At 41.9% G+C, this 26,628-nt stretch overlaps 1 protein-coding gene across 2 annotated transcripts in view; it reads left to right on the top strand.

Moving 5' to 3' along the window:
* The first annotated feature begins 4,007 nt into the window (after positions 1–4,007).
* The window catches only part of ICE2 (interactor of little elongation complex ELL subunit 2), a 37,124-nt gene continuing 14,503 nt past the window's right edge, over positions 4,008–26,628 (top strand). Inside the window, exons 1-11 of one of the 2 annotated variants that reach the window (XM_063142723.1) lie at positions 4,008–4,043; positions 5,448–5,546; positions 9,602–9,857; positions 10,195–10,314; positions 10,578–10,712; positions 11,609–11,734; positions 13,030–13,189; positions 14,589–14,758; positions 16,289–17,228; positions 18,180–18,343; positions 24,173–24,302. In XM_063142723.1, coding sequence (XP_062998793.1) covers positions 4,015–4,043; positions 5,448–5,546; positions 9,602–9,857; positions 10,195–10,314; positions 10,578–10,712; positions 11,609–11,734; positions 13,030–13,189; positions 14,589–14,758; positions 16,289–17,228; positions 18,180–18,343; positions 24,173–24,302 — 2,329 coding nt within the window. In that variant the 5' untranslated portion in view covers positions 4,008–4,014. The remainder of the gene's footprint in view (positions 4,044–5,447; positions 5,547–9,601; positions 9,858–10,194; positions 10,315–10,577; positions 10,713–11,608; positions 11,735–13,029; positions 13,190–14,588; positions 14,759–16,288; positions 17,229–18,179; positions 18,344–24,172; positions 24,303–26,628) is intronic. The other variant, XM_063142724.1, reaches the window with a different exon arrangement.

The following is a 26,628-nucleotide window of genomic DNA, read 5'->3' as shown; positions in this document are numbered from 1 at the left end:
CCAAAGTATGTGCTGGCCAGGGTATCCTGAGAGAACTGCTATTAAATAGGAGCCTACTTACAGAAAAAGCTGACTGCATCATCTCAGCTTCTGATCTGGTGTGGGGTGGCTAATTCTGCTGCTTTTCTGCATCAGTTCAGGCACTGCATTGGCACAGTTTAGACAACGTGTTTCTCAACAGTGGTTTTAGAACTCCACGGTGGAATTTTTACACTGCTGTTGAGAAATGTGTTGTCTGGTGGGAAAACTCCACTCAGCAGTGGAGCTTTTTTGGAAAACATTCCATGCAGAATGTCCACACTGTGCAGAGGAGAGTTCCTGCACAACAGTTGTGTGGCGGGCTCTGTGGAGTTTTCTGTTGAGTTGAGTTAACTTTTCCCCACTGGCTACAGAGTTCTCTGGCAAGAGTGGTGAAAGGAGGTAGTGTTGCTCTTGGAGAGTCATCGGGATTGGTTTTTTACAGAAATGGCTACTGGGATATCATCGGGAGGACCAGGGGAGAAAAGAGGGTGGAGGAACTGTCAATCAAACATTGCAATGGATTTTACTCAACAGCCACACAACGGTGGAGTTAGAACATGTTGTGTGGGGAGTACCTCCTAAAAACTCAACTGTTGACTAACATGAACTGAGCCATTGGCTGAGTCCGGACAACACGCTAATCAACGGTTGTTTTCCATTTTGTTTCTATTACCTCCCCGCAAGTTTATTAGCGTGTCGTCCAAACTCAGTCATTGTATCTCTTTGTGTTCCTGCCCCAAGCTTGCCTCATTACAGACTCAGGAGATACACCTAGATCCATCACTCCCACAGAAGTAGAGGGTGAACCTGAGCTCCTTTGAGAGTAGGTAATTCTTACACTCTGTAAGTGTGGCCTCTAAATTGTGGAGCCAGTCCAGTGTAGAGCGTTAGGAGAGGACCTAGAAGGCTCAGCAATGAAGTTCACTGGGTGACCTTGGGCCAGTCACTATCTCTCATCCTAACCCACCTCACAGGAGAACCATGTATGTTGTCCTGAGATCTTTTTGAGGAAGGTCAAGATATTATGTACAATTTTAGGAGGAAACATTTAAGAATCACAGGACTATGCACACAAGGGGGGGGGCAAAAGGGTGTAGGAAGAAGACCAGGCCATATCTGAGAAAATATGTTTATGATCAAGCAGTAAAAGTCCAATATTCTGCCTTTCTGGAATTCCTTTCAGCATCTGTAAATTTCTCTAGTGTTGGCAGTCAATCCAACTGACCAGTGAAATATTGTCGCAAACAGCAACATATCTAAATCGCCTTCCCCAGCCTGGCATCCCAGATTACAACTCCCATCATCCCAGCATCGTGCTGAAAGGTGCAAGGTTAGAGACAGCTCTGTCTTAAACATTGATTTGATTAGATATATGTGAGTGAGAGAGTAAATGAGTGACTCTGATGCCTACAGGCCTAGAGAGCAATGCGACACATTGACTGAAGCTGATCCCTAGTCTCCAGTTCTTTTTTCAATGCAAAGCAGAATGAAAAGCCTGAGTAATCTGAACTTTGCATACTTCTGCACCCTCCTCCCTCACAAAATGCTTTGGGGCACCCCAGATGATACAATCTGATGAACAGGAGACTGCCCTTGCTTCTGCCACTGGTAGCTAGCAGCTCAGTTCTTGACGCAATTGTCAATTTATTGGAAATTATGTATTATTTATCTATTTATTATATCTCTATACCGCCCAATAGCTGAACCTCTCTAGGCGGTTCACCCAAAAAAGTTCTTGTGAAAATTATTTTTGGGACGTCTTTCAGGGTAGAACACTGCTGCATTTTGAATCATTTTTGAAACAAATTTACAAATTCACCCTCAGTTACTCTATGAACAAGACTACCTTCTTAGTCATGTAAGAATGTATATTTGGGGAAAGATATCCAGTCAGTCCTTGTACATGGATCCTTCGGCCTAGTGAGTTCATGTGTGAGCCGTGTGTAAGAGACGAAACACAAATACTGATGTGACATGGTTGATGGTTCCTTATATACTTACATCCTTTCTCTTTTTTTTTCTGTTTTCTCTCATACTCCTTATTGTCTCCACCAGAGAAACACCTCCATGAGGTCTAGTGATATTCCATGCCAAATCCTCTTGTTTTCTCTGTACAAAACAAATAATACATCACAACAACAGTTATTAATGGAATATTAATTCGTCTATAAAGTAAAAATCACATGTTTATGCCATGCATTTTACTTACACATATATCTAAATTTGAAAATATTAAAAGTTCAGTACTCTTTAGCCCAAATTAAGTCAATGACTGCTCCAATATAGCCAAAAAAGGAATATTCATTTTATAAATGTATCATTTTATAGGGTAGAATATATGGTTTTTAAATACATTTATTGGCTGTTTTTCCATATAAAAACTATGCTCAAAGCTACAGAAATGTTTTATATATTCTTCATACTACTTTATTTTCTTGCTGTATCCTAGTATATTCAAGGGTGTCAAGAAACAACATACATAAACATTTAGGAAAAAACATAAATTTTAAGTAATACTAAATTAAATGATTGATATTTTTATTATCGCTTCACATGTTCAAAGGCTGAGAACTAGTCTTGAAAACAAGTTCCAACGGAGCCATTTGGTTGGTTTCTTTTAAATCCTTTTTGTCACATAATAGTGGGGCATTTTCAAACGTTTATTGGACGCTATGTGGTAAGGAACCAAGATATACATCCGCACACACCTGAAGCAGAGAAAAAAGCCGGATCCACGCATAGGATTGTGCCCTTAATGTAAAAAAAGAAGTATTGTACTATAACAGTAACTTAGGGCACAATCGTATGCATGTTGAGATTGATAAATGTAGGGTGACCATATGAAGAGGACAGGGCTCCTGTATCTTTTAACAGTTGTATTGAAAAGAATTTCAGCAGGTGTCATTTGTATATATGGGGAACCTGGTGAAATTTCCTCTACATCACAACAGTTAAAACCACTTTTTCTAGCATACTCAACCATTTTTCTGTCTCAACAAGCATAGGGTTTGTATCCTTGGCTTATAGTACTACACACCAGCAGTAGGGGCTACCCCTGTGACCCTGGTCAAGTTGTTGGGACTCCAATCCCATCACCCTCAGCCAGCGTGGCCAATCACCAAGGATGAGAGTTGTAGTCCGACAACATCTGGAAGGCCACAAACTCGCCCCCATGGCTATGTACCTTCATGAGTAAGACCCATTGGACTCAATTGATTTTCTTCTGAGTAAACCTCCAATAACTTGCCAGGAGGTATTTATTGCAATTCAGTAACTGTAACAAAGGCGAATTGTAATAACGCATTCATTATTACACGGTGTTTCTAAGTTAATACACAATTAACATTGATATATTCATTTAATTATGTTTGCTTCAGTTCCTTCAACCATTTCTTTGTATGGGGGAAAAACTCACCCCATATTCAATTGCTAAATTTTATTGCTTTGACATTGGCTATGATTTCTATTTTATACTGGAGTTTCCAATATTACATTAGGGGGAAATCTGGGAGAAAAATAAGGATTTTTTTAAAAAAATAAAACTATAAAATTTTAAATTTTAGTATTTTTTAAATTTTAAATCTATAAATATTTATAAACTCCATGTACTACTAGTGGTCATTTGTTTTGTTTCTGGAGGAAAATAAAATGAAAACAGGAGTCACTCCTGAGGCGTTTCTCCGCCTCAATTTAAAGGGGGGGAGGGGCTCCATTGAGAGAAACTCCTTCGTGAGAAGCAGGCGACGACGCTACTACCCTCACTCAAAATGGCGCCTGTCTCGCCTCGAGGCTTCTCTCCTCTCCGCACGCTGGTTGGTTGTTTTGCTCCCACGTGATGCGCGTCCTTCGGAGCTCCGCCGCGCTGATTGGGCAGCGCAGGGAGGTAGAGGCTGCCTCTAGTGACGTCTATAGAGGCCCTCATGTGGGAATATAGTGAGGCGCTTCTGAGGCTTTTCACGCTAGGCCGGGCAAAGCAGTGAGGAAAGGCCCAAGATGGCAGCGGCCGCGCAGCTTCTCAGTTGGTGAGTGAGGCCTTTGGGTTGCTCCCTATCCCACCCAACCCCCTCGCCCGGGCCAGGGTAGGACTTCAGAGCTCCACTGAAACTTATCCCCGGCTGTTTGGATTGGCCAAACCCCGGAGAGTGCGAAGCAAGAATGAAAGCGAGAGTGCCTCTGAGCGTATGCAGAGTGTTTCCCCCTTCAGCGCTGGGGAAGCCTAACCAGCTCCCCATAAGGCGCAGGATATCCCAAAAGAAGGCCTTCAAACTGCTCTGGACCCCTGCAACTCCATTCTTACAAACGGAAGCACAACTTTGTGCACGTTTACTCGGAAGTAAGCCCCTTTGGGTTCAATGGGCCTTTCTCCCAGATAAGTGCGCAGGGAGTGGTATCCATCCTCAATGGATTTGACTCCCGATTATTTAAGGGGTTTATTTAGGCTGCAATCCTATACACACTTGTCTGGGAATACCTAAGTCCCACTGAAATCAATGGGGCTTACTTCTGAGTAGACACGTATGGGATTATGGTGTTAGGAAATTTAAATATCGGCTTTCATCCAGTCAGACGTTGGTGCACATAAAATCAATCACTAAAATCATAAAATACAATGTGCACATTGCGAAGTGTGCGTATAGGAATTGCAGTCTTCCAATGGGTTTACTTGGAAGTAAACCCTACTGTTGTCAGGTACACCACTGGCCACATGCTGGCTGGAGCTAATAAGAATTGGGAGTCCAATAACATCTGGATCAACCTTTCCTAAACTGGTGCCCTCCAGAGGTGTTGGACTACAACTCCCAGCCTCTGCCAGCCAGATGGGAATTGGATCTCTTGAATTGTTCAGAATGATCTCGAATAATGCACAAGTTAATATTCCTGTGTCTTAGAATTACTAATATTTTGGTAGCTCTCTCTTTTTAAAAACTAACTAAATAAAATGCATTGTTTCATTACATTAGTGCATATGGAAGGCTTTTTCCAAGAGAAGACAACCTGTAAGAAAATACAAATGTAAAAGTTTCTGCTGTGCCCACTCACTCTCATATTTATTCATTTCAGTTTCTATGCTGCCCAATAGACTAAGCTCTCTGGTTGGTTTGCAACAATTAAAGCCATAAAAGTCAACATGATGAAATACAATATAAACATTTACAACTTTACAGTGTTATATAAAAACAAAAACAATAGAGGGGAACTCATATTATGAGTTTTCCTTCTTCCTTTTTGTATGTTTTTTGTGAGATACACTCAGAATTTCACATTTGCCCTTTAGTTCTATATGTGTACCTTTGCTACAGTCTCCTGTATTCCAGTGGAAATTATTTCCCAAAAGCCTGAAACTGTAAAATGTTTTCTGTGCACGTATCTATGGTCATAGATACAGCAGCATTAATGTTTGACTTCCTTTTCTGACACAAAAACAGGGATATTCCACCCCAAAATGGTTGTGACGTGTATTTTTCGCGGGATATATATGAAAAATACTCACTGACTCCAAGCCTTTCTGAGTTGCTGTTGAAAAGGTACTAGTATACATTTACTAAATTTGGTTTGGAAATAAGTTAACAAAGTAGATGTATCTGGAACTCATATGTATTCTGGAGAAGGACTCACATTTATTTTATTCATTTTTACTTGGGAGTAAGTCTCATGAAGTTTTGGGGACTTATTCCCCAATACTTTCTTAAGCACAGCCTTACATTGGAATTCATTGCATGTTTACCTGGAGGTAGGTTCTACTATGTTGAACAAGGCTTACTCTGTGGTAGATGTTGTTTCGGATTGAGCCTTTAGACTGGATACTGACCATGATCAGATTTGCATGTCACAGCAGCATTTGGTGGCAAATCATGGGTTAATTAACCCATGATTTGTGGGGACGTGCACTGTGTGCAAGCTGCTCCTGGTTTGCAGAAACAACCTACCAACACCCCATGGTTTGATATGGACATGGTGGACATCCCCACAAATGAACGGTTAATGCCACTGTGACATGTGAACAGCCTCTGTGTTTGCTGCGTGGGAGCCATCCAAGTTTGCTGTTTTTACAGTGGCCTTTTTATGTGCCATTTCTCATAAAAGCTTATAGTGAATTGGACTGTTGATCCATCTGTCTGTTCTCAGTGGCAGCATCTTTCCAAGGCCTTGGCCTTATTTAGCCCTGCCAAATAGGAGATGCCAGTGATTGCACCCGGGAGCATCTGCATACGAATTACATGTGCCATCATTGAACATTCTGTCCTATATTTTCCTATGTGAAGGAGTTGTCATGATATCCAAATCCTTTATTTACTCACGCTTTTTTTGGAATCACATGTAGACTTCAGTATTGTCTGTGTAGTTGTCACTGCAAGATCTACTTTATGAGCCACAAAATGTAGTTACCTTTAGCCTTTTGCAGTTTTCTCTCCATCCTTTGTTTTGGCCCCTGCCTCTCAGTCAGAGACTCTTGCAGTGGCTAACAGTATTTTAAAACTACAAACACATTAAAAACAGATTGAAACAATAATTAAAACAAATTCAGTGACTGGAAATAAAACAGCAATCAAATCAGATATCACTGAAAGCTAGATAGTTTAAAAACATCTTTACCTGTCATCTAAATGCAGAAAGTGTCGGTGCCTGACGAATTGCCGGGAGTAAACTCATTCTTGCAGGCTCTATTTCTAAGTCACCCAGGAAGAGCCTGGTTTAGGAGGGTCTACTTTGGAAGGGAAGCAATAGTAAGAAACCCAAACCTGGGATCTAGCTTGGAAAGGGAAAAGAAAGGCAATCTACACACACACACACACACACACGGGCAACTCCAAAACTGGCATTGGAAAGGGGAAAAGAAAACATTAAGGGTGCAATCCTATACATGTTTAGACAGAAAAATATCCTGCAACACTCAGTATACTAGGAGTTGTACGAATTTTTCTGTCTAAAAATGCAAAGCCTTGCTTCCTGACTGTAACTAATTTAGACTGGTTTTGGCTTCAGCAGCTTAGGGCAGGACTGCTTAAGGAATAAGTGAAGAGTTTATGGTTGCTACTCGAATGTGGAATCAAGGAGCAGGTAGTCCCTAGGTAGTTGTCACCAGCTAGATGCCCCATGAATGTAGGAATTGAACTCAGAGGTGACAAATCTAGGAGGTGACAAAGCTGACAAAGGAGGTGACAAAGCTAGGGCCAGGATCTCTTTTCCATCAACCCAGAATGTAGGACGTGGAATAATGGGCTCAAGTTACAGGAAGCCAGATTCTGGCTAGACATCAGGAAAAACTGTTAGAGCAGTACAACAATGGAACCAATGGCCTAGGGAGGTTGTGGGCTCTCCCACGCTAGAGGCCTTCAAGAGGCAGCTGGACATCCGTTTGTCAGGGATGCTTTAAGGTGGATTCCTGCATTGAACGGGGTTGGACTCGATGGCCTTGTAGGTCCCTTCCAGCTCTGCTATTCTATGATTCTATTAATGTGAAGAGACAAAGAATGTGTGAATCTGTCCCATCCCTCCTGGTAGAAGCTGTGATCTGAGCAAGAGGGGAGTTCATTGACGAAAGGTTCAGTTTATATAAAGAACAGGCTGGCGATACAGGTGAAAGGGGGACTGTCAGGTTGATTTTGACTTGCATTAACCTGAAGGCTTTGACAGCAGCATGCCGTGAAATAATCCTGATGGGCTGCCGTCCCACTCTCCGTCAAATGTAGCTAATTTAAGCTGCTAGAATCACTTGACATTCCTACATCAGGCACATCTGAGTCAGCATCTTGTTGGTGTAGCAGCTTAATTAAATTTGCCAGTTCGTGCCACAAGGATGGACATGTTGTCTCATTCTGAGAGACAGCTGTGTAGTATTATTAAAAGCTGTAGACATGATACTGTTGAGACGTTTTCCTGGTGTGTAAATCAGATCTTTCTTTTCCACTAGATCAGCACTTAACACTCGTCTTAGTTAATCCAAAATGTGCTTATTACTAAGCATGCTTTTGTTAAATAATTAAGAGCTAAGCAAGCCTTCACCCATTAGGGTGTTTTGAGTATCATCTTCATAATTGGTAGCACGGTTTGAAGACCCGCATGCTGAGGGGTAACACACTAAGAAGATAAACTGGCTGGGATCCAAAAAAACCAAAAACCAAGGGGGCTTTAGGTTCCCCCCCCCAACAACATACTTTTATGAAACATGGTATACTGCTTATCAAGATGAGAAGAGTTTGAAAAAAATATTTACCACTTACTGTCTTTAAAAATAAATAGATCTCTAAGCAGTTTACAAAGCAATGAGAATGCATTAAAATGCACATGAAAATACATAATAAACACAAAAGCATTTATAAAAACATTAAAACCAGATCCAAAACCACAATTAACTAACAAACTGGGCAGTACAATCACTCAGGAAAGGCCTGGGTAAAGAGATGGGCTTGCTGAATTTTGGAACTAAGAATATACTGCCTGAATTTGCTATTTTCTTCCTCCCTCCCAATCCCCTTTCCTTTTGTGTTGTGTCTGTTAGATTGTAAGCTTGCAGGCAAGGACTGTCTTATTTCTTATTTTTGTAAGCAGCCTTGAGAGCCTTTTTTGGCTAAAGGATAGAATAAAAATTCCATATATATATATATATATATATATATATATATATATATATTGGGGAAGGCAATCCACCAGAGCAGTGTTGCATTCTTTTGCACCCTTTCATGGGAGTGAGTCCCATTCAATGTGGGGTAGAGGGACACTGAGTAAGAACTTGGCCATTGTCTGAGAACAAAGATGCTAATGATTTAGGCAAGGAAGTGTTGTTGTTTTTATTAGGCAGTGTCTATGTCCAAACCAACCAACCGTGTTGTTGAGCTAGTAGTGAAAAGTTCAGATTTCATTCATGTTAAATGTTCTTGGTGTGGTAAGAGGACATCAAGTCTTGGCTGGACGGCTTATGGAGTTTTGTCAGAAAAATAAAAAGGTAGGTATTAGAAATTGTGTGATCGTAATAGGAATGGTGCTGACATTTGGCTCAGTTCAGACAACACGTTTCTAAATGGTGATTTTAGAACTCCACAGTGAAGTCTTTACATCACCATTGAGAAATGTGTTTTCTAGAGGGATTAGTTTTAGGTAACACTCCAGGCTGAATATCCACGCTGTGCAGAGGAGAGTTCCTGCACAACTGTTGTGTTGCAGGCTCCGTGGAGTTTTCCGTTGTGTTGCATTGACTTTTCCCACTGGCTACAGAGTTCCCTGGCAAGAATGGTGCAAGGCGCAAGTGCCATTCTAGGACAGCTGCTGGAATTGTTTTGTTTTGTTTTTTGCAGAAATGGCTGATGGGATATCATCAGGAGGACTGGGGGAGGCGAGAGGAACTGTCAATCAAATGTCGCGTTGCCTTTTATTCAACTCCTCGGTAGCCCACAGTCACACAACTGTGGAGTTAGAACATGTTGTGTGGGGAGAACCCCCTAAAAACTCAACCGTTGAGTGGAGTTTTCCCACTGCGTAGAGGAACGTGTTGTCTGAACTGAGCCATTGAATGGGTATGTTGGCTTTCAGGTAGACCTTTCACTGCAAAGCCTGAATATTGGTATTTTTTGTTGTATTTCAGGCCTGTTGAAGATGTATCCAACTCTGGACAAGGAAATAAGACTTCTAGTGAAGAGGCTGCAGTAAAATCAGACAGAGTGATAGTTAAGCCTTCAGCAGAGAATGCACCTTTTCAAGACCACAGAGTCGCCTATACTTATTTTTCTAGTTTGACTGCAAAAGAGCAGAGGAGATACTTATTTTTGTTGTCTACATACTTAAATGCCGATCCCAACTTGATAGATCTGTCTGAGCAAAAAGATTATTCACAGTATCTGGTGAGTGTCGACGTTTCTTTTTCTCACAGTTTGCTTGCAATTTATTTATTTATTACGTTTCTAGACCACCCCATAGCCGAAGTTCTCTGGGTGGTGCACAAAAATTAAAACCTCAAGGTACATATGATGGATGAATTGTACCTTTTGTAAATTGTACCCGGCCTTCTTGTATGCAAACAGTAGTGTTGTGGCTGATTGAAAAAAGACGAAGCCATCGACTACAGACAGTGTATGTGTGGCTCCCACAGGACAAGGGGAAACATGTCCACAATTGCTACTAAAATAATCATAAAATATTATGTTACAGTGGAATTGGCGGTTTTGTTTTGTTTTTAAGCAAATGAAAGAATTTCTGAGCAAGGAAGTTGCAGAGTTCTTGAAGTTTGCCCAAAATGCTGCCCGAAGTTGTACTAAAGACTATGATGGCATCTCTGAGGAGGCGTTGCTTTATACCAAGGTAAGAGTAAGAATGGATTGCTTTGCTGCCTTTTCAAGATTAACAAATGCCATTAATTTATTTATTACATTTCTAGACCACCCATTAGCTAAAGTTCTCTGGGCAGTTTGAAAACTTTGAAAACGTTAGAAAACTATAGTTTCAGAAGTGAAACTCTGTTTAAGAACTGAAACTCCACTGTAATGTAGCCATTTGATTATTATTTTTTCTGAGACACTGTTGAAGTATATATTGTCTTACAACCATTTTTGTTTTCCTTCAAGAAATTTTTAACCTGTCGTATTGGTTACGTGAAGAAATATCCCGAATGTTACACCCTGCATGAAGTTACCAGCATCATGGGAGGAAAGTTTAGCACAGAACTGACATTAAAATTTGAAAGAAGCCTTCTTGCTTTGGTAAGGTATATGGAAAAAAACTTTTGTCGAATCAGAACATTGTTTATCTTTGTTGTTTATTCGTTCAGTCGCTTCTGACTTTTCGTGACTTCATGGACCAGCCCACTCCAGAGCTTTCTGTCGGCTGTCGCCACCCCTAGCTCCCCCAAGGTCAAGTCCATCACCTCCAGAATATCATCCATCCATCTTGCCCTTGGTCGGCCCCTCTTCCTTTTGCCTTCCACTTTCCCTAGCATCAGCCTCTTCTCCAGGGTGTCCTGTCTTCTCATTATGTGGCCAAAGTACTTCAGTTTTGCCTTTAGCATCATTCCCTCAAGTGAGCAGTCTGGCTTTATTTCCTGGAGTATGGTCTGGTTTGATCTTCTTGCAGTCCAAGGCACTCTCAGAATTTTCCTCCAACACCACAGTTCAAAAGCATCTATCTTCCTTCGCTCAGCTTTCCTTATGGTCCAGCTCTCGCAGCCATAGGTTACTACGGGGGAATACCATTGCTTTAACGATGCGGACCTTTGTGGTCAGTGTGGTGTCTCTGCTCTTAACTATTTTATCAAGATTTGTCATTGCTCTCCTCCCAAGAAGTAAACGTCTTCTTATTTCCTGGCTGCAGTCAGCAATGACTCCCTAGAATTTCAGGCAGGATTCTTTCCCAGCCCTACCTGGAGATGCCGGGAATCAAACCTGGGACTTTTTGCATGCAAAGCAGAGGCTTAACTCACTAGGCTATAGCAGACAGAGCACAGCCTAGAACAGTGCTGGTACTGAGCTCAGACACCACTGTTGGTTATCAGACAGTTTAAGTGCATGCTTTTAAAAAGAAACACATAATTAAGTCCCCTACTCATTTAGAAGCCTGGCTCAGTTAATTCTCTTCTTTTCTTTTCTTTTTTTCCTTCAAGGGAAAGGTGAACCTCATTAAACGATACTTTCCAAAACTGCCTGCATCAATACAGTTACCGGTTAATAGTAGGAAAAATGAATCGGGCAGTGTAACTCCAGAGCAGAGAGCCTCGATGCTGCACAACGTAAGCAAATAATCAGCAGGGGATGCCGGCCAGGAAGAACTGTAACCACATAAACCCTCTCAATTTTAGTGAGCAACACTTCTTAGTAGATTGTGTCCATGAGTGATGTATTTTTAAAAACCTTTTGAATATATTCAAGTTTTGGATGTGGGGAGCTTTTATCATCAGGCAGCACCTGGGGAGGGAAATTTAACCCTTACCATGAACCTGACAAAACTTTATTATTTATTTATTTATTACATTTTTATACCGCCCAATAGCTGAAGCTCTCTGAGCGGTTCACAAAAATTAAAACCATAATAAAACAACCAACATGTTAAAAGCACAAATACAAAATACAATATAAAAAGCACAACCAACATAAAACCACGCAGCAAAATTCATATAAGATTAAAATACAGAATAGTAAAATTTAGATTTAAGTTAAAATTAAGTGTTAAAATACTGAGAGAATAAAAAGGTCTTCAGCTGGTGACGAAAGCAGTACAGTGTAGGTGCCAGGCGGACCTCTCTGGGGAGCTCATTCCACAGCCGGGGTGCCACAGCGGAGAAGGCCCTCCTCCTGGTAGCCACCTGCCTCACTTCCTTTGGCAGGGGCTCACGGAGAAGGGCCCCTGTAGATGATCTTAAGGTCCGGGCAGGTACATATGGAAGGAGGCGTTTCTTCAAATAACTTGGCCCCAAACCGTTTAGGGCTTTAAATGTCAATACCAGCACTTTGAATCGGGCCCGGACCTGGACTGGCAGCCAATGAAGTTGTAAAAGGACTGGCGTAATGTGATCTCGCCGGCCAGTCCCTGTTAGTAGGCGGGCTGCCCTGTTTTGTACCAGCTGAAGCTTCTAGACCCTTTTCAAAGGCAGCCCCACATATAACGCATTGCAATAATCCAAATGAGAGGTTATCAGAGCATGGGTAACTGTAGCTAGGCTATCTCTGTCCAGATAAGGGCGTAGTTGGTACATCAACCTAAGCTGATAAAACTTGCCCTTTGTGTTGCAGTAAACATTAGAAAAAGTGTTGGCAGGGAGTCTCTAGTTTGAGTCTTAAATGCTAGTGTTGGCTTCCAACCATATGTGTAGAGATATATTTCTGAGGTTTCAATAAATACCTTGATTCCTACTGTAGAAGTACAGCTCCCCACTCTTTTGGATCAAATGCTATTTCAATAATAATTTCCCCCTTTGGATCAAATATGTTTTCAATATATACTTAATTAACAGTGGGATGTCGTGTTCCTTCATCTAACTTCCATGTCATTATCTCAGTTCTTTCTCTGGTGTTTTTCTTTTTTAAGGATGTTAGTACTGATCCAAATGCTGAAAAACTTGCAGTGAAATACTGTCCTCAGGTGGTGCTAACAAGCGAATCATTATTCACCTTGTTGAACAATCATGGCCTAGATTACCGGCAACAGTGGGAACTTCCCATTTCTGTGAAAATCTTTTCTGTTGAAGGTAGGACATTTCCCCCCAATCCACTGTGGAATTGGTCTAAATTAGGGTGACCATATGGAAAGGAGGACCTGGCTCCTGTATCGTTAACAGTTGTGTAGGAAAGGGAATTTCAGCAGGTGTCATTGTTATACATGCAGCACCTGGTGAAATTCCCTCTTCATCACAACAGTTAAAGCTGCAGGAGCCCTGCACCAGGTGCTGCATGCATACAAATGACACCTGCTGAAATTCTCTTTTCAATACAATTGTTAAAGATACAGGAGCCCGGCCTTTCTTTTCATGTGGTCACCCTGTCTAAATAATATTTTATTACAAGCTAGTCAATTTCTTTAGAGCTAAGAAATACATTATGAGCCAAGAAATACATTATGAGCCAAAGGGCTTGTGCTTACTTTCAGATTTCTTATTATAAATTGTGTGTTTGCAGCTACCAAATTAATAGAATATTAATTAATATTCCATTAATATGCAGTATTTTAGAATATTGCTACTCTGAATACTGTTACCATTAATCGTTTGAATATATTCATGTTTGGTGTTTTGAATCCTGACAGTTGAAAATCTTCCTTTTTCATTATAACTTTGGGACTTATCTTCAACTCACACTGGTGTTCCCTTCTTAACCTTGTATTTCATTTACATTGTATGGAGAAAATAATTAGAAGGATCATACAGGTGAACTAACCTTTATACTGCAATCCTATATCTACTTACCAGATAGTAAGCCCCACTGAACTCAATGAGACTTACTTCTGAGTAGACATACAGGATTGCACTGCTAGTCTCTTGAACTTCTGAAAATGAGCAATAGCAAAAAAAAAAAGATGTGTTTTTTTGGCAATAGAAAAAATATCTATCATTAAAGGTGACAGTTAATAAATAGCAAAGAACAGAAAAGCAAACACCAATGTTTGTGTATATATAGATTGCATTCTCATTATTAATTAGAATAGTAACAGTGTCCAAAGGCAAGGAGCACAATTAATTCTGACTTCTGGTAGTTTATCAGTTGCATATTTATGTATTCTGTACTGCATTCAAAAAAACTGATTAAAACAATCCATGTTCATTCTACATAACCTTTTGCAAGTAAGGCATGTGAGGAATTAGGAAACTGATTTTGCGGGGTGTTTCTCTCCCCAGCCCTCCCTTTTTTGTAACTAAAAAGACAGGTGAAATATAAATAGTATTATCAGTGAAAAAACTTATGAAAAGCGGAATCAAGTTACTTTTGAAAGGGAGTTGTATTTTATTTCTCTGCTGACTAATGCAACTTCTCACACTTCCTGATGTTGTTTTAATTTAGTCAGTCGACAAAATAAAGTTAATTTTTAGGCCTGTATTTAAATAATTCATCTCACGCTACTGAAAAGTGAAAAATGCACTTTTATCTTTAAAGGTCTCAAACCAGTTAAGGTCGTCTTTGTTGATCCCCCTCTCCCAAAGAAAGAGATGACAGTGAGAGAAAAGAACCAGGTTTTTCACGAATTCCTGGCAGACTTTCACATGACTAAACAGTCCTATGTTTTGGCGCATGCTGCAATACTGGACAAGCCACCTGAAGAATCTGTGAGTTCTAGTTTTATGCTTAACTGGCTTTCATTACTAGGTATGGGCTTGGCTTTTCTGCAAATTGCTTAACCTTTACAGGAGAGCTTGTCTTCCCCCATTCAGTTTCTGGCACATAATTTCAGTTCTTGGGGACTTTACATATTATGTTAGAGGAGAATCTTGGAATTGTTGTAGATCACAAGCTGAATATGAGCCAACAGTGTGATATGGCTGCAAGAAAAGCAAATGCTATTTTGGGCTGCATTAATAGAAGTATAGCTTCCAAATCACGGGAGGTTCTGGTTCCTCTCTATTCAGCCCTGGTTAGGCCTCATCTGGAGTATTGCATCCAGTTCTGGGCTCCACAGTTCAAGAAGGACGCAGGCCAGCTGGAGCGTGTCCAGAGGAGGGCAACCAGGATGATCAGGGGTCTGGAAACAAAGCCCTATGAAGAGAGACTGAAAGCACTGGGCATGTTTAGCCTGGAGAAGAGAAGACTGAGGGGAGACATGATAGCACTCTTCAAATACTTAAAAGGTTGTCACACAGAGGAGGGCCAGGATCTCTTCTCGATCCTCCCAGAGTGCAGGACACGGAATAACGGGCTCAAGTTACAGGAATCCAGATTCCATCTGGACATCAGGAAAAACTTCCTGACTGTTAGAGCAATACGACAATGGAACCAGTTACCTAGGGAGGTTGTGGGCTCTTCCACACTAGAGGCTTTCAAGAGGCAGCTGGACAACCATCTGTCGGGGATGCTTTAGGGTGGATTCCTGCATTGAGCAGGGGGTTGGACTCGTTGGCCTTATAGGCCCCTTCCAACTCTGCTATTCTATGATTCTATGATTTTAGGAAGAAAAATCTTCTAGTCATCAAGGGATGGGAGAATGGATTTGGAAAATGTACAGACAATAAGACCACAAGACAGCCCGGCTGGGTCAGACCAAAGGTCAGCTTAATCCAGCATCTCCTTTCTCACAGTGGCCAAGCAGATGCCTGTGAGACTACCCAAAGCAGCACATGAGTGCAGTAGCCCCACAAACTCGTGTTCCCCATTGTCTGGTGTATGTAGGCATGTCACTTCCGATCCTGGAGGTAGCCGTGAATTTGTTTAATCTTCTTTAAAGCCATCTTAGTTGGTGGTTGTCACCACAACTTGTGATTGTGAATTCCATAGTTCTGCTGTGAGTGGTACGGAGGAATACTTCCTTTTGTCTGTCCTGAATCTCCCACCATTCATCTTCCTTGGATGACCCCATTCATTCGTGTCTGAATGTGTGTAGGTCTTCAGGTACATGTCAACCCCCAGCAGACACCCAGTGCAGCTCTCGGGGCTGAAAGGACTGTGCACTCCCTGTCTTATTAGATTGAGATAGTTATTGATACCAGTTCATTGAAACTTTCTGATGCAGAGGTATTGAATGTGAGTAAACTTATAACGTCCTTTTTCTTCAGTGCTACAGATAGTATCTGTCGAGCAGAATATTTATTTCCTATTTCTAAATGGTGGCTCACTGTATCACTGCTTTTGTTTCTCTCTTTTAGTTGGAGACAGCTCTTGAAATTTGCCAGGGTAGACAGATGCAGGTATCTGATTCTGTGGATCTCGACTTCGACACCGACGTCACAGAACTAGAAACCTTTGGCTCATCATATAAGTTTTTGAATGCTTCTGAACCAGAGAGAACTTCTGCAAAACTTGCCAGTTCATCTAAAACCTTATCAGAGCACCTGAAAATGGAAAAAGAGTCAGTGTGGGATGTGAGCAGGGGTGTTGGAGAAGAAAATGGTAAAGCCAGTGAGCAGAGGCAGAATTTTAATAAGACGCCGCCATTAAGTGGAGTCTTGGGTTTGGATTGCAAGAAAAATTCATCCGTCCAGGATTTTAAGTCAGTGGACATGGAAGCAGATGGCAGAGAAGAAAATCTGGACAAGATCTTACTCGGTTCTTCAGATAAAAACAATAACTTTAAGGAAGGAACTGATGTTGCCCAAGATGACAAGTCAGCTGTTCTGTCACACTGTAGTGACAACGACGAGGAGTCTTTGATAATTGACACCGAATGTAAAAATACTGATAACTTTGAACCAGGTGTGATCGCTTCTGATCAAGGCCCCCAAGCCGATGCTCCTGAGTCTCCTTGCTCTAGGCATGCCCTGTCAGGAAAACTGGCTGATCCTTCAGAGATTCCAGGCCAAGAAATGAATGTTTCCCCCAAATCATGTCAACGATTATCTAAAAAACTTGATCCTGTCGGGCAGATTTTGAAAATGCAAACTGAACTCCTTAAGACACCATCTCCAAAGCGTCCTGGACAGCCACAGATGCGCTCTGTAAGAAGTTTGAGCCCTAAAGCAAGCCAGGAATATCCACAGCCGAAAACCTCGGTACCTTCCACTCTGGAGCCCAGACAAAGCACCTGTGCAGATAGCAGTGGCTTATTCAAGTTCACCTGGACAACAAACTTCCAGGGATCTCAAAAAGGTAAGTCTTTTGATGGCTTTACTAACAGGAAGTTGGTACCTGTGTGGGCACAATACCATTGAAATTTCAGTGCTCTGGCCATGACATCTTGGCCAGCGACCAGCAGTGTCTTTCAGACTCCAACATGCACATTACTGAGACAACGTTCAGAAATCCCACTGGTGAGAAAAGATACTTTTAAATGGGTGTTGTGATGTCACAGCCCTTTACACTCGGCCCGTCGCATAAACCCTTCTCAGGCCAAGCGCCACCACTTGAAAACCTGAGGGTGGGGGGTAAATAAAACCTTTCCCCTAGCTATGAGGGAAACAGGTTTAATTCAGGATCTCTCTGAATATACTGTGGGTGTAATCTGGTGTGGGTGTTTAATAACTGTAAGGCAGGTAAATAATGCCAAGCTGACTCATGGTATTTGGTAGCTAACAAAATAATAAGTTTATTGTTATTTAAAAGCTTTAAATAAAAATATAATACTATTTATTTATTTATTTATTCATTTATTTATTTATTACATTTCTATACCGCCCAATAGCCACTGCTCAGGATTGATACTTTCAATCCTGCCTACTCTAAACACTCTGCACACCAACCACCTCACTTTCTTCACACCAATCCTAAGTCCCTAGAATCCAAACTCTTCAATAAACATCTCTCTCTCTCTCTCTCTCTCTCTCTCTCTCTCTCTCTCTCTCTCTCTCTCTCTCTCACACACACACACACACACCCACACCCAAACTCACACACACCACAAACTCTCAACACTCTCCTTATATACTCCTTTCCCCGCCCCACCTATTACATCATAAGCCACACCCACTCCGTTCTAACATTCCATACTTACCAGACAAACTAATCTAGACATATACAAGATAATCAATTGTGGGGTAACGCCACAGGTGCATCCTGGGGAATGTGAATTCTGACTAACGTTTCACTGTCTCTTTTGGAAAGGGGTGCTTTGGGACGCAGCCGAAGATCGTTCAGAATACGCATCCCCTCAGCAGGGCAATCTCGTCTACAAGCTGTTCAGGCTGAATGACACGCTGCTGCTGGTGCGCTGCCCTGTGCAGAAAGCAGAACTGAAGCCACGCAATAAGAAAGCTAAAGTCAAGCGAGTAAGTTTTCAGGTTCAGGGGGGAATCATGTTTTTCCAAAAACGTATTAATGAACTCGGTTTTCTCTTTGAGCCAGGTTGCAAAACCACCTCCTTGGTCGGCAGCCTTGGTTGCCAGAGCGTGGCCACTTTGCAAAAGTGGTGTTAGGCAGTGGGCTGCCGTTCCAATTCCCACCCTAATACCCTCTTATTTATTTATTTGAAGTTTTTTTATGCTTGTGCTCAGCTCCAACGTCTTCCAGAGTGTCTTATGTTAAGTCAGTAAAACAAGATAGTCCCTGTTCACAGGCTTACAATCTGAAACTTAATATGGCAAAGACTGAATTGCTTGTTTTTCCTCCTAAACCTTCTCCTCATCTCTCATTCTCTCTTACTGTCAATGATGTTACACTTACTCCAGTCAAGGAAGCTCATAGTCTTGGCTCTATATTTGATTCCTCGCTCTCCTTTATTCCTCATATTGAGGCAGTAGCTAAATCCTGACGTTTTTTCCTGTATAATATTGCCAGGATTCGATCATTTTTGTCTGTCTCTTCTGCCAGGACTCTTGTTCATGCATTGGTTATTTCTCGATTGGACTACTGTAACCTTCTTCTCACTGGCCTTCCTTCTTCTCACATCAGTTCGTTGGTTTCTGTTCACCACTCTGCTGCTAAGAGCATCTTCTTGGCTTGCCGCTCTGACCATGTTACTCCACTTCTGAAATCTCTTCGTTGGCTTCCAATTCACCTCAGAATCCAATATAAACTTCTCCTACAAAGCTTTTTCACAGCCTAGCTCCTTCCTATCTCTCCTCTCTCATCTCACACTATTGCCCCGCTCGTGCTCTTCACTCCTCTGATGCCATGTTTCTTACCTGCCCAAGGGTCTCTACTTCCCTTGCTCAGCTTCGTCCATTTTCTTCCGCTGCCCCTTACGCCTGGAATGCTCTTCCAGAACATTTGCGAACTACAAGTTCAATCGCAGTTTTTAAAGCTCAGCTAAAAACTTTTCTTTTTTCTAAAGCTTTTAAAACTTGATTTTGATCTGACTTTTATACTGTTAGTTTTACTCTACCCTGTGCCTGTTTGGTGCATTCTCTTCCCCTTCCTATTGTTTTATTATGATTTTATTAGAATGTAAGCCTACACGGGCAGGGTTTTGCTATTTTATTGTTTTACTCTGTACAGCACCATGTACACTGATGGTGCTATATAAATAAATAATAATAATAAAAAGGAAAAGGGGGGAAATTAAGTCTTTCAACAGGGCTAGTAGAATGCCCCCCCCCCCATATACACTTCTCATCTCCCTCAGCAACATCCTGCTGAAATGGCAGCTGGTAATGACAGTGGAGGGTAGAGTAGCCTTCACGGGGAGATCTTTTCAGCAGGGTTGGTAGAAAGGACAGAGCTTCTGCTGAATCTGGTCCTCTCTGACCTCTGGGTTAGCAGCTAGGAGGCCTCATTTGGCCCAGTTGCAAACGTATATCCTGTGCAGGAAAAAGCTGTGAGCCTCATTTCAGACATTGCACATTTCATACATCATACAGATGTGGGGAAAGAAGCCGCATAGGGGATCCACTATGCCCCATTCCCTGCTTCCTTTAAGTAATTCATGATCCGGCTCCAACCATCTATTCATTACGATAGTCCTATAATTTTACGGAAGAAGGAAATGAAGGCACACTTACCTTGTGTTGCATTTTGTGTTTGATGGTTACTGCTAATGTTATTTCAGATTAGTTAATGTTTGTAATGGCAGGTACTTACAGTGCTATCTGAGGCCCTCATATGCTATTCGCCAGAGCTTTAGCATGGCCCCACTTATACATCAAATAACACAGCTGTAATGGCATGCCACCAGGGTTGTTTGATCACGTAAGCACAGCGATTTACTGTAGTTTCTGTTGCTATGCCAGCTCAGTGAATTGTTGAGGAAACTCCCAGGATAATTAGGGGCTGCCGTTTCTCCTCCGTTGCATCTTGGGATCCGTGCACAACAACATGTTCTTTATCTCAGTAATTACATAATAACTTGGCAGTGAAGCTCCGTAATACTGTGAAATCTATTCAAATTACTGTAAGAGAAAATTGTCGTAATATATCTAGTAATGTACTGGATGAGAGCCAGTAAATTAAAGCTTGATCCAGATAAGGTGGAGGTGCTGTTGATTGATAGTATATCTGACTGAAGACACAAGGTGGGATCCTATTGACTGAAAGGCTCTGCTCATGGAAGGTGACTCTGCCTGATTTTCGGAAATCCCCCCTCTCCCAGGCACCACAGTGTACCTGACCTCTGTGTAGTATTTTCAGGGGGCTGTGGAGGCTTCCGTGGAGAGGAGGAGGCAAGGAAGGCTGCTTCCCAGACCAGTTGCATGCGCCTAAACCTGGATCCAGCCTGTAGCGTTAAAACTACTCTGGATGGTTACATTTGCCACAAAGGATGAAGTTTGCAACTTGGAGGTGGTATTAGTTCCAGGCCTTGCTCTAAGGTAAGCCCTGAGTCTTATCAGAATCTCCAGGTAGATGCCCTTGTGGAAGCACCTTGCACCATCTGAGGTTGCTCCTGGACCGAGAAGGCTTGGTCACTGTTATCCATGGCCTAGTAATATCCAGGTTAGATGACCCCACCACGTTATATGTGGGTCTGCCTTTGACGACTATTTAAACTTTGGTTCATTCAGAATCCAGTAGCTAGACTACTGACCGGAACTGGGTATTTCTCAGCTCTTCCGCCCAAAATCCTTTTAAACTGGAGGTGCCAGAGGTTAGACCCGGGGATCCCTGCTCTCCCCTGTTTCATGCATAATGCTGAGTTTCCAAAACACAGTCGTGCTTTTTCATTAAAAATTAGTGATATTTTAAACAAGAAAAGGACTTGCACCAACAGAATTGAAGCAGAACAAAATAAAAAGTTCTCAAGTTCGAAAAGTTCCCATATTTTGTTACTTTCCAGTATGGTTACTTTGCTTGTAATTATCAGGTTACAAGGTTTGATCTTCCAGATGATCAAATCTCTAAGGGCTGGAATTTGTAAAGGCGCACGTTAAGGAATATGCTGCCATTCTGTTTATAATATTAGTGTGTGGGGATTTCATCTATGTTCCTCTCAGAATCTGAGTACATCGGTCTGAATTCCTAAAGGTGGCAGCATTGCAGCGCTAATGCTAATTTTTTAAGAGCACCCCATGCATGCCAGATAGAGGTGCGATTCGTTTAGTTCTTAGCCATTGTGATCGATTACAATCTGTCCATAATACGTTTTCCCGGTGTGATTCGAGGACACTAGATCTGTATCTTTTATCCCATAAACACATTGCATACATACACAGCTGTCAAACAATTTAGCCCTTTTATAAGGACAATCTGGATGATGGAAACACATGAATGCACAGTCCATTTGTGGCCTAAGGCATCATTAATTATTACTGTGGAACTCTCAGAGAATACAAAATAGGTAAGGTGAGAACCTTTATTTACTTTTTAAAATTTAACCTGGTACTACAGGGAGGCACACATTGTCCTCAGTCACTAGCCAGGAGGCCTAGCCAGCTGTAACCCATGGCTCTCAGGAAGAACATATATTTCTCTAGACCTTCGACAACAGTGTCAGCTAAGGCTAGTGTGTCTCCTCTGAATGAATGCTTGGAGGCGGTAATGGGCTGGATGAGGAAAAACAAACTGAAGCTGAATCCAGACAAGATGGAGGTGCTCGCTGTCAAAGGCCGCAACCTGGGTTTGGAGGTGTGTCAACCGGTTCTGGATGGGGTTACAGTCACCCTGAAAGACTGTGTTCGCAGCTTGGGGGTGCTTCTGGATCCGTCGCTCCAAATGACAGCCCAGATAGATGCGAAGGCCAGGAGTGCCTACCATCAGCTTCAGCTGATACGCCAGCTGTGCCCCTTCCTAGAGTCGGAAGACCTAAAGATGGTAGTGCACACGCTGGTAACGTCAAGGCTCAACTTCTGCAATGCGCTCTACATAGGGTTACCTGTTTGCCTAGTCTGTAAACTTCAATTAGTTCAAAATATGGCAGCCAGGCTGATCACCGGTACACCTAGAGGTGACCACATTACACCAGTTTTAAAATCTCTTCACTGGCTGCCGATTAGTTTCCGGGCAAAGAATAAAGTGTTGGTTATCACCTTTAAAGCCCTACATGGTTTGGGTCCAGGCTACCTGCGGGATCACCTTCTCCCGTACAATCCGCCCCGCACACTCAGGTCCTCTGGGAAGAATCTCCTTCAGCTAGCAAAAACTAGATTAACAACTGTTACCCAGAGGACCTTCTCTTCTGCTGCTCCCAGACTGTGGAAGGGCCTGCCGGAGGAGATTCGTCAACTTGATGGTCTTTTAGAATTTAAAAAAGCAATAAAGACTGATCTATTCCGGCAGGCCTAACCAGTGAAATTTTAGAATGTTTTAAAGAGGTTTTAATCACGTATGGTATGTTTTAATCAGTTTTTAATGTGTATTTTATATCGTGTTTTTATACTGTTTGTTTTAATACTTTCAATGGTTTTAGTTTCTGTGAACCTCCCAGGAAGCTTCGGCTGTTGGGCGGTATAAAAATGCAATAATAAATATAAATAATAATAATAATCAAGGTGGGAATACCAACCAGGCCCCCTCCATCTACCAGCAAAGGAACAGCTGCAGCAATGCTTCCTTTCTTCCTTCCTTTTTCCTCTTGTATTGTGGTTATTAGACAGTGAGTCTGTGGACAGTGACTGCCCTGTCTTTTAATATCTTTACAGAGGAAACATTTGTAAGCGCAAATTATTACGCTACTGGTTTATGATCTGCATGGGCTGCCAGTCTATTTCCGAGACCGATTCAGAGTACTGTTATTAACGTACAAAGCCCCAAAACAGTGGTGACATTCAGTGGTTGTCCTCTTTTCAGTGCCTACTGCTTACCATTTGATTTTCCCAGGCTTTGGAGTCCTTCTGTTTTAAAAATGTGTTTTCACATCTTCATACTGCTAATGGCTTTTACTCTGCTTTAATTCTGTTTTAAATGTAAGGTTTGTATAGTATGATTTACTTAAGTTATCGTATCTTACGGTTTAAAGTTTTGTTTTGTGAACCTCCGAGAGAGTTTTGGGGATTGGATGGTATGGAAATGCAACAAATAAATACCAACACTTTAAAATATAAATTTAGCCCACATTTCAAGGTAAAATAATGGTTCCACATTTTGTCAGTGCAAGAGTTTTGAAATGTATAGAGCATTTCATTAAGCAGAATAGAAAGTCCTTTGCTACATATAGAACAAAGACAATTGCAGTCAGTTCTGCTAGGTCACTTCCTAATTGCAACATTGTAACATTTTACATACAAGTAACGAGCAGAGAGTTACCAACAACTGTCATTGACGTTCCAAAGGTTTTTCAGATCTGGCTTGGGGGTCCGTGAGAGCAGATGTCCCCATATCTATTCTTAGCTGAATGGGGAGTAGAGCATGTACACACACACACACACACACACACACACACACACACACACACGGTGCTCTGCATATTTTTCCCCAACTGTGAGCAACCCTTATTTAAAAACCGCAATTGGACTTAAAATTAATCTTTCAGAAGATATTCCTTTTGCTACTTTGCATCTCAAAATGGTGTTTGAATTGAGTGAAGACTTAACGGACTCCAAGTTTGGCTCTGCATAAAGCCAAGCCCAGCCCAGCACTGGCACCGAATCAGATGTACGTTATTATTATTATTATTATTTATTTATATAGCACCATCAATGTACATGGTTTCCTAGTAAATGCACAGACTGAAAGTACTTGAACCAAGGGGGAAATGTGGTGGTTTAGTTTCTCTCGTTTATGTTCCCTAGCACTTTCCAGTTTACGTATTGCCAAAGTTAGAATATCAAGCCATCTATGGAGCAGAAGCATTAACTGAAGGTGAAATATGTAGACTGTGGACAGAGAGCTTGTTACATTCCAACAGTTCATTTGCAGTTGGTAAGTTCAGTTCTGCTTAAATAGAACTTGGTTCATTTACAAGTGCACAGAGGCGTTATGCATTCTCTTGTCTTCCGAGTTCCTCTTAGCAACGTTTATTATGCAACTAGTTACAGTAACGTACAGTTCCTTAAAAATCAAAGCAACTTCGAATAATTCCCCAATGAAACACTATTGTGTCTGTTAACGGTTTCATTGTATTGTGGTGATCATAGCTGAAGCTTTTAATATGTAACAACGACCTTATGGAGTTCAGGGCCACAAAGATGTGATGGCTAGAAGCAAATATGGCCTTTTAAGAGGATATGAAAACTCGTAGGAGTGTAAGTCTTATTAGTTATGACAGTGCAATGGAACCTCCAGATTGAGGACCAGTCTACCTCTTGAATATCAGAAGTCGAGGTTTAAATTGCCTTCATGCTCCGCTTGTGAATGCTCAGAGGTATTAGGCTGTCTGCTGTTGGAGACAGGACCTTGGTCTGGTCCCAGTGATCTATTCTTAAACAATAGAGGCTGACATAGAATCATAGAATCATAGAATAGCAGAGTTGGAAGGGGCCTACAAGGCCATCTAGTCCAACCCCCTGCTCAATGCAGGAATCCACCCTAAAGCATCCCTGACAGATGGCTGTCCAGCTGCCTCTTGAAGGCCTCTAGTGTGGGAGAGCCTACGACCTCCCTAGGTAACTGGTTCCACTGTCGCACTGCTCTAACAATCAGGAAGTTTTTCCTGATGTCCAGCCGGAATCTGGCTTCCTTTAACTTGAGCCCATTATTCCGTGTCCTGCACTCTGGGAGGATCGAGAAGAGATCCTGCCCCTCCTCTGTGTGACAACCTTTTAAGTATTTGAAGAGTGCTATCATGTCTCCCCTCAATCTTCTCTTCTCCAGGCTAAACATGCCCAGTTCTTTCAGTCTCTCTTCATAGGGCTTTGTTTCCAGACCCCTGATCATCCTGGTTGCCCTCTTCTGAACACGCTCCAGCTTGTCTGCATCCTTCTTGAATTGTGGAGCCCAGAACTGGACACAATACTCTAGATGAGGCCTAACCAGGGCCGAATAGAGAGGAACCAGTACCTCACGTGATTTGGAAGCTAGAGGCATTCAAGAGGCAGCTGGACAACCATCTGTCAGGGATGCTTTAGGGTGGATTCCTGCATTGAGCAGGGGGTTGGACTCGATGGCCTTGTAGGCCCCTTCCAACTCTGCTATTCTATGATTCTATGATTCTATTAATGCAGCCCAAAATAGCATTTGCCTTTCTTGCAGCCATATCACACTGTTGGCTCATATTCAGCTTGCGATCTACAACAATTCCAAGATCCTTCTCATTTGTAGTATTGCTGAGCCAAGTGTCCCCCATCTTGTAACTGTGCATTTGGTTTCTATTCCCTAAATGTAGAACTTGGCATTTATCCCTATTAAATTTCATTCTGTTGTTTTCAGCCCAGCACTCTAGCCTATCAAAATCACTTTGAAGTTTGTTTCTGTCTTCCAGGGTATTAGCTATCCCACCCAATTTTGTGTCATCTGCAAATTTGATCAGCGTTCCCTGCACCTCCTCATCCAAATCATTAATAAAAATGTTGAAGAGCACTGGGCCCAGGACTGAGCCCTGCGGCACCCCACTCGTTGCCTCTCCCCAGTTTGAGAAGGTTCCATTGATAAGTACTCTTTGAGTCCGATTCTGTAGCCAACTGTGAATCCACCTAATAGTTGTTCCATCTAGCCCACTTTTAGCTAGTTTGTTATTCAGAATGTCATGGGGTACTTTGTCAAAAGCTTTGCTGAAGTCAAGATATATGACGTCCACAGCATTCCCACAGTCCACAAGGGAGGTTACCCGATCAAAAAATGAGATCAAATTAGTCTGACAGGATTTGTTCCTGACAAATCCATGTTGGCTTCTAGTAATCACTGCATTGATTTCAAGGTGTTTACAGATTGACTTCTTTATAATCTGCTCCAGAATTTTCCCAGGGATGGATGTCAGACTGATTGGTCTGTAGTTCCCAGGTTCCTCCTTTTTGCCCTTTTTGAAGATAGGGACAACATTAGCCCTCCTCCAGTCGTCCGGCACCTCACCCGTCTTCCATGATTTTGCAAAGATAATAGACAAAGGTTCTGAGAGTTCTTCTGCTAGCTCCTTCATTACTCTTGGATGCAGTTCATCGGGCCCTGGAGATTTAAACTCATTCAAGGAAATTATGTGTTCTTTGACCATTTGTTTATCAATCTCAAACTGCAATCCTGCCCCCTCAACTTCTGCTTCACTTTCTCCAGGGGGGTCATAGACCCGCTTTTGGGAGAAGACCGAGGCAAAGTA

This window comes from Elgaria multicarinata, chromosome 16, assembly GCF_023053635.1.
Source record: "Elgaria multicarinata webbii isolate HBS135686 ecotype San Diego chromosome 16, rElgMul1.1.pri, whole genome shotgun sequence".
Classification (NCBI taxonomy): Eukaryota; Metazoa; Chordata; class Lepidosauria; order Squamata; family Anguidae; genus Elgaria; species Elgaria multicarinata.
The sequence above is the reverse complement of the archived record's forward strand: the minus strand, read 5'-3'. Positions and strand labels throughout refer to the sequence as shown.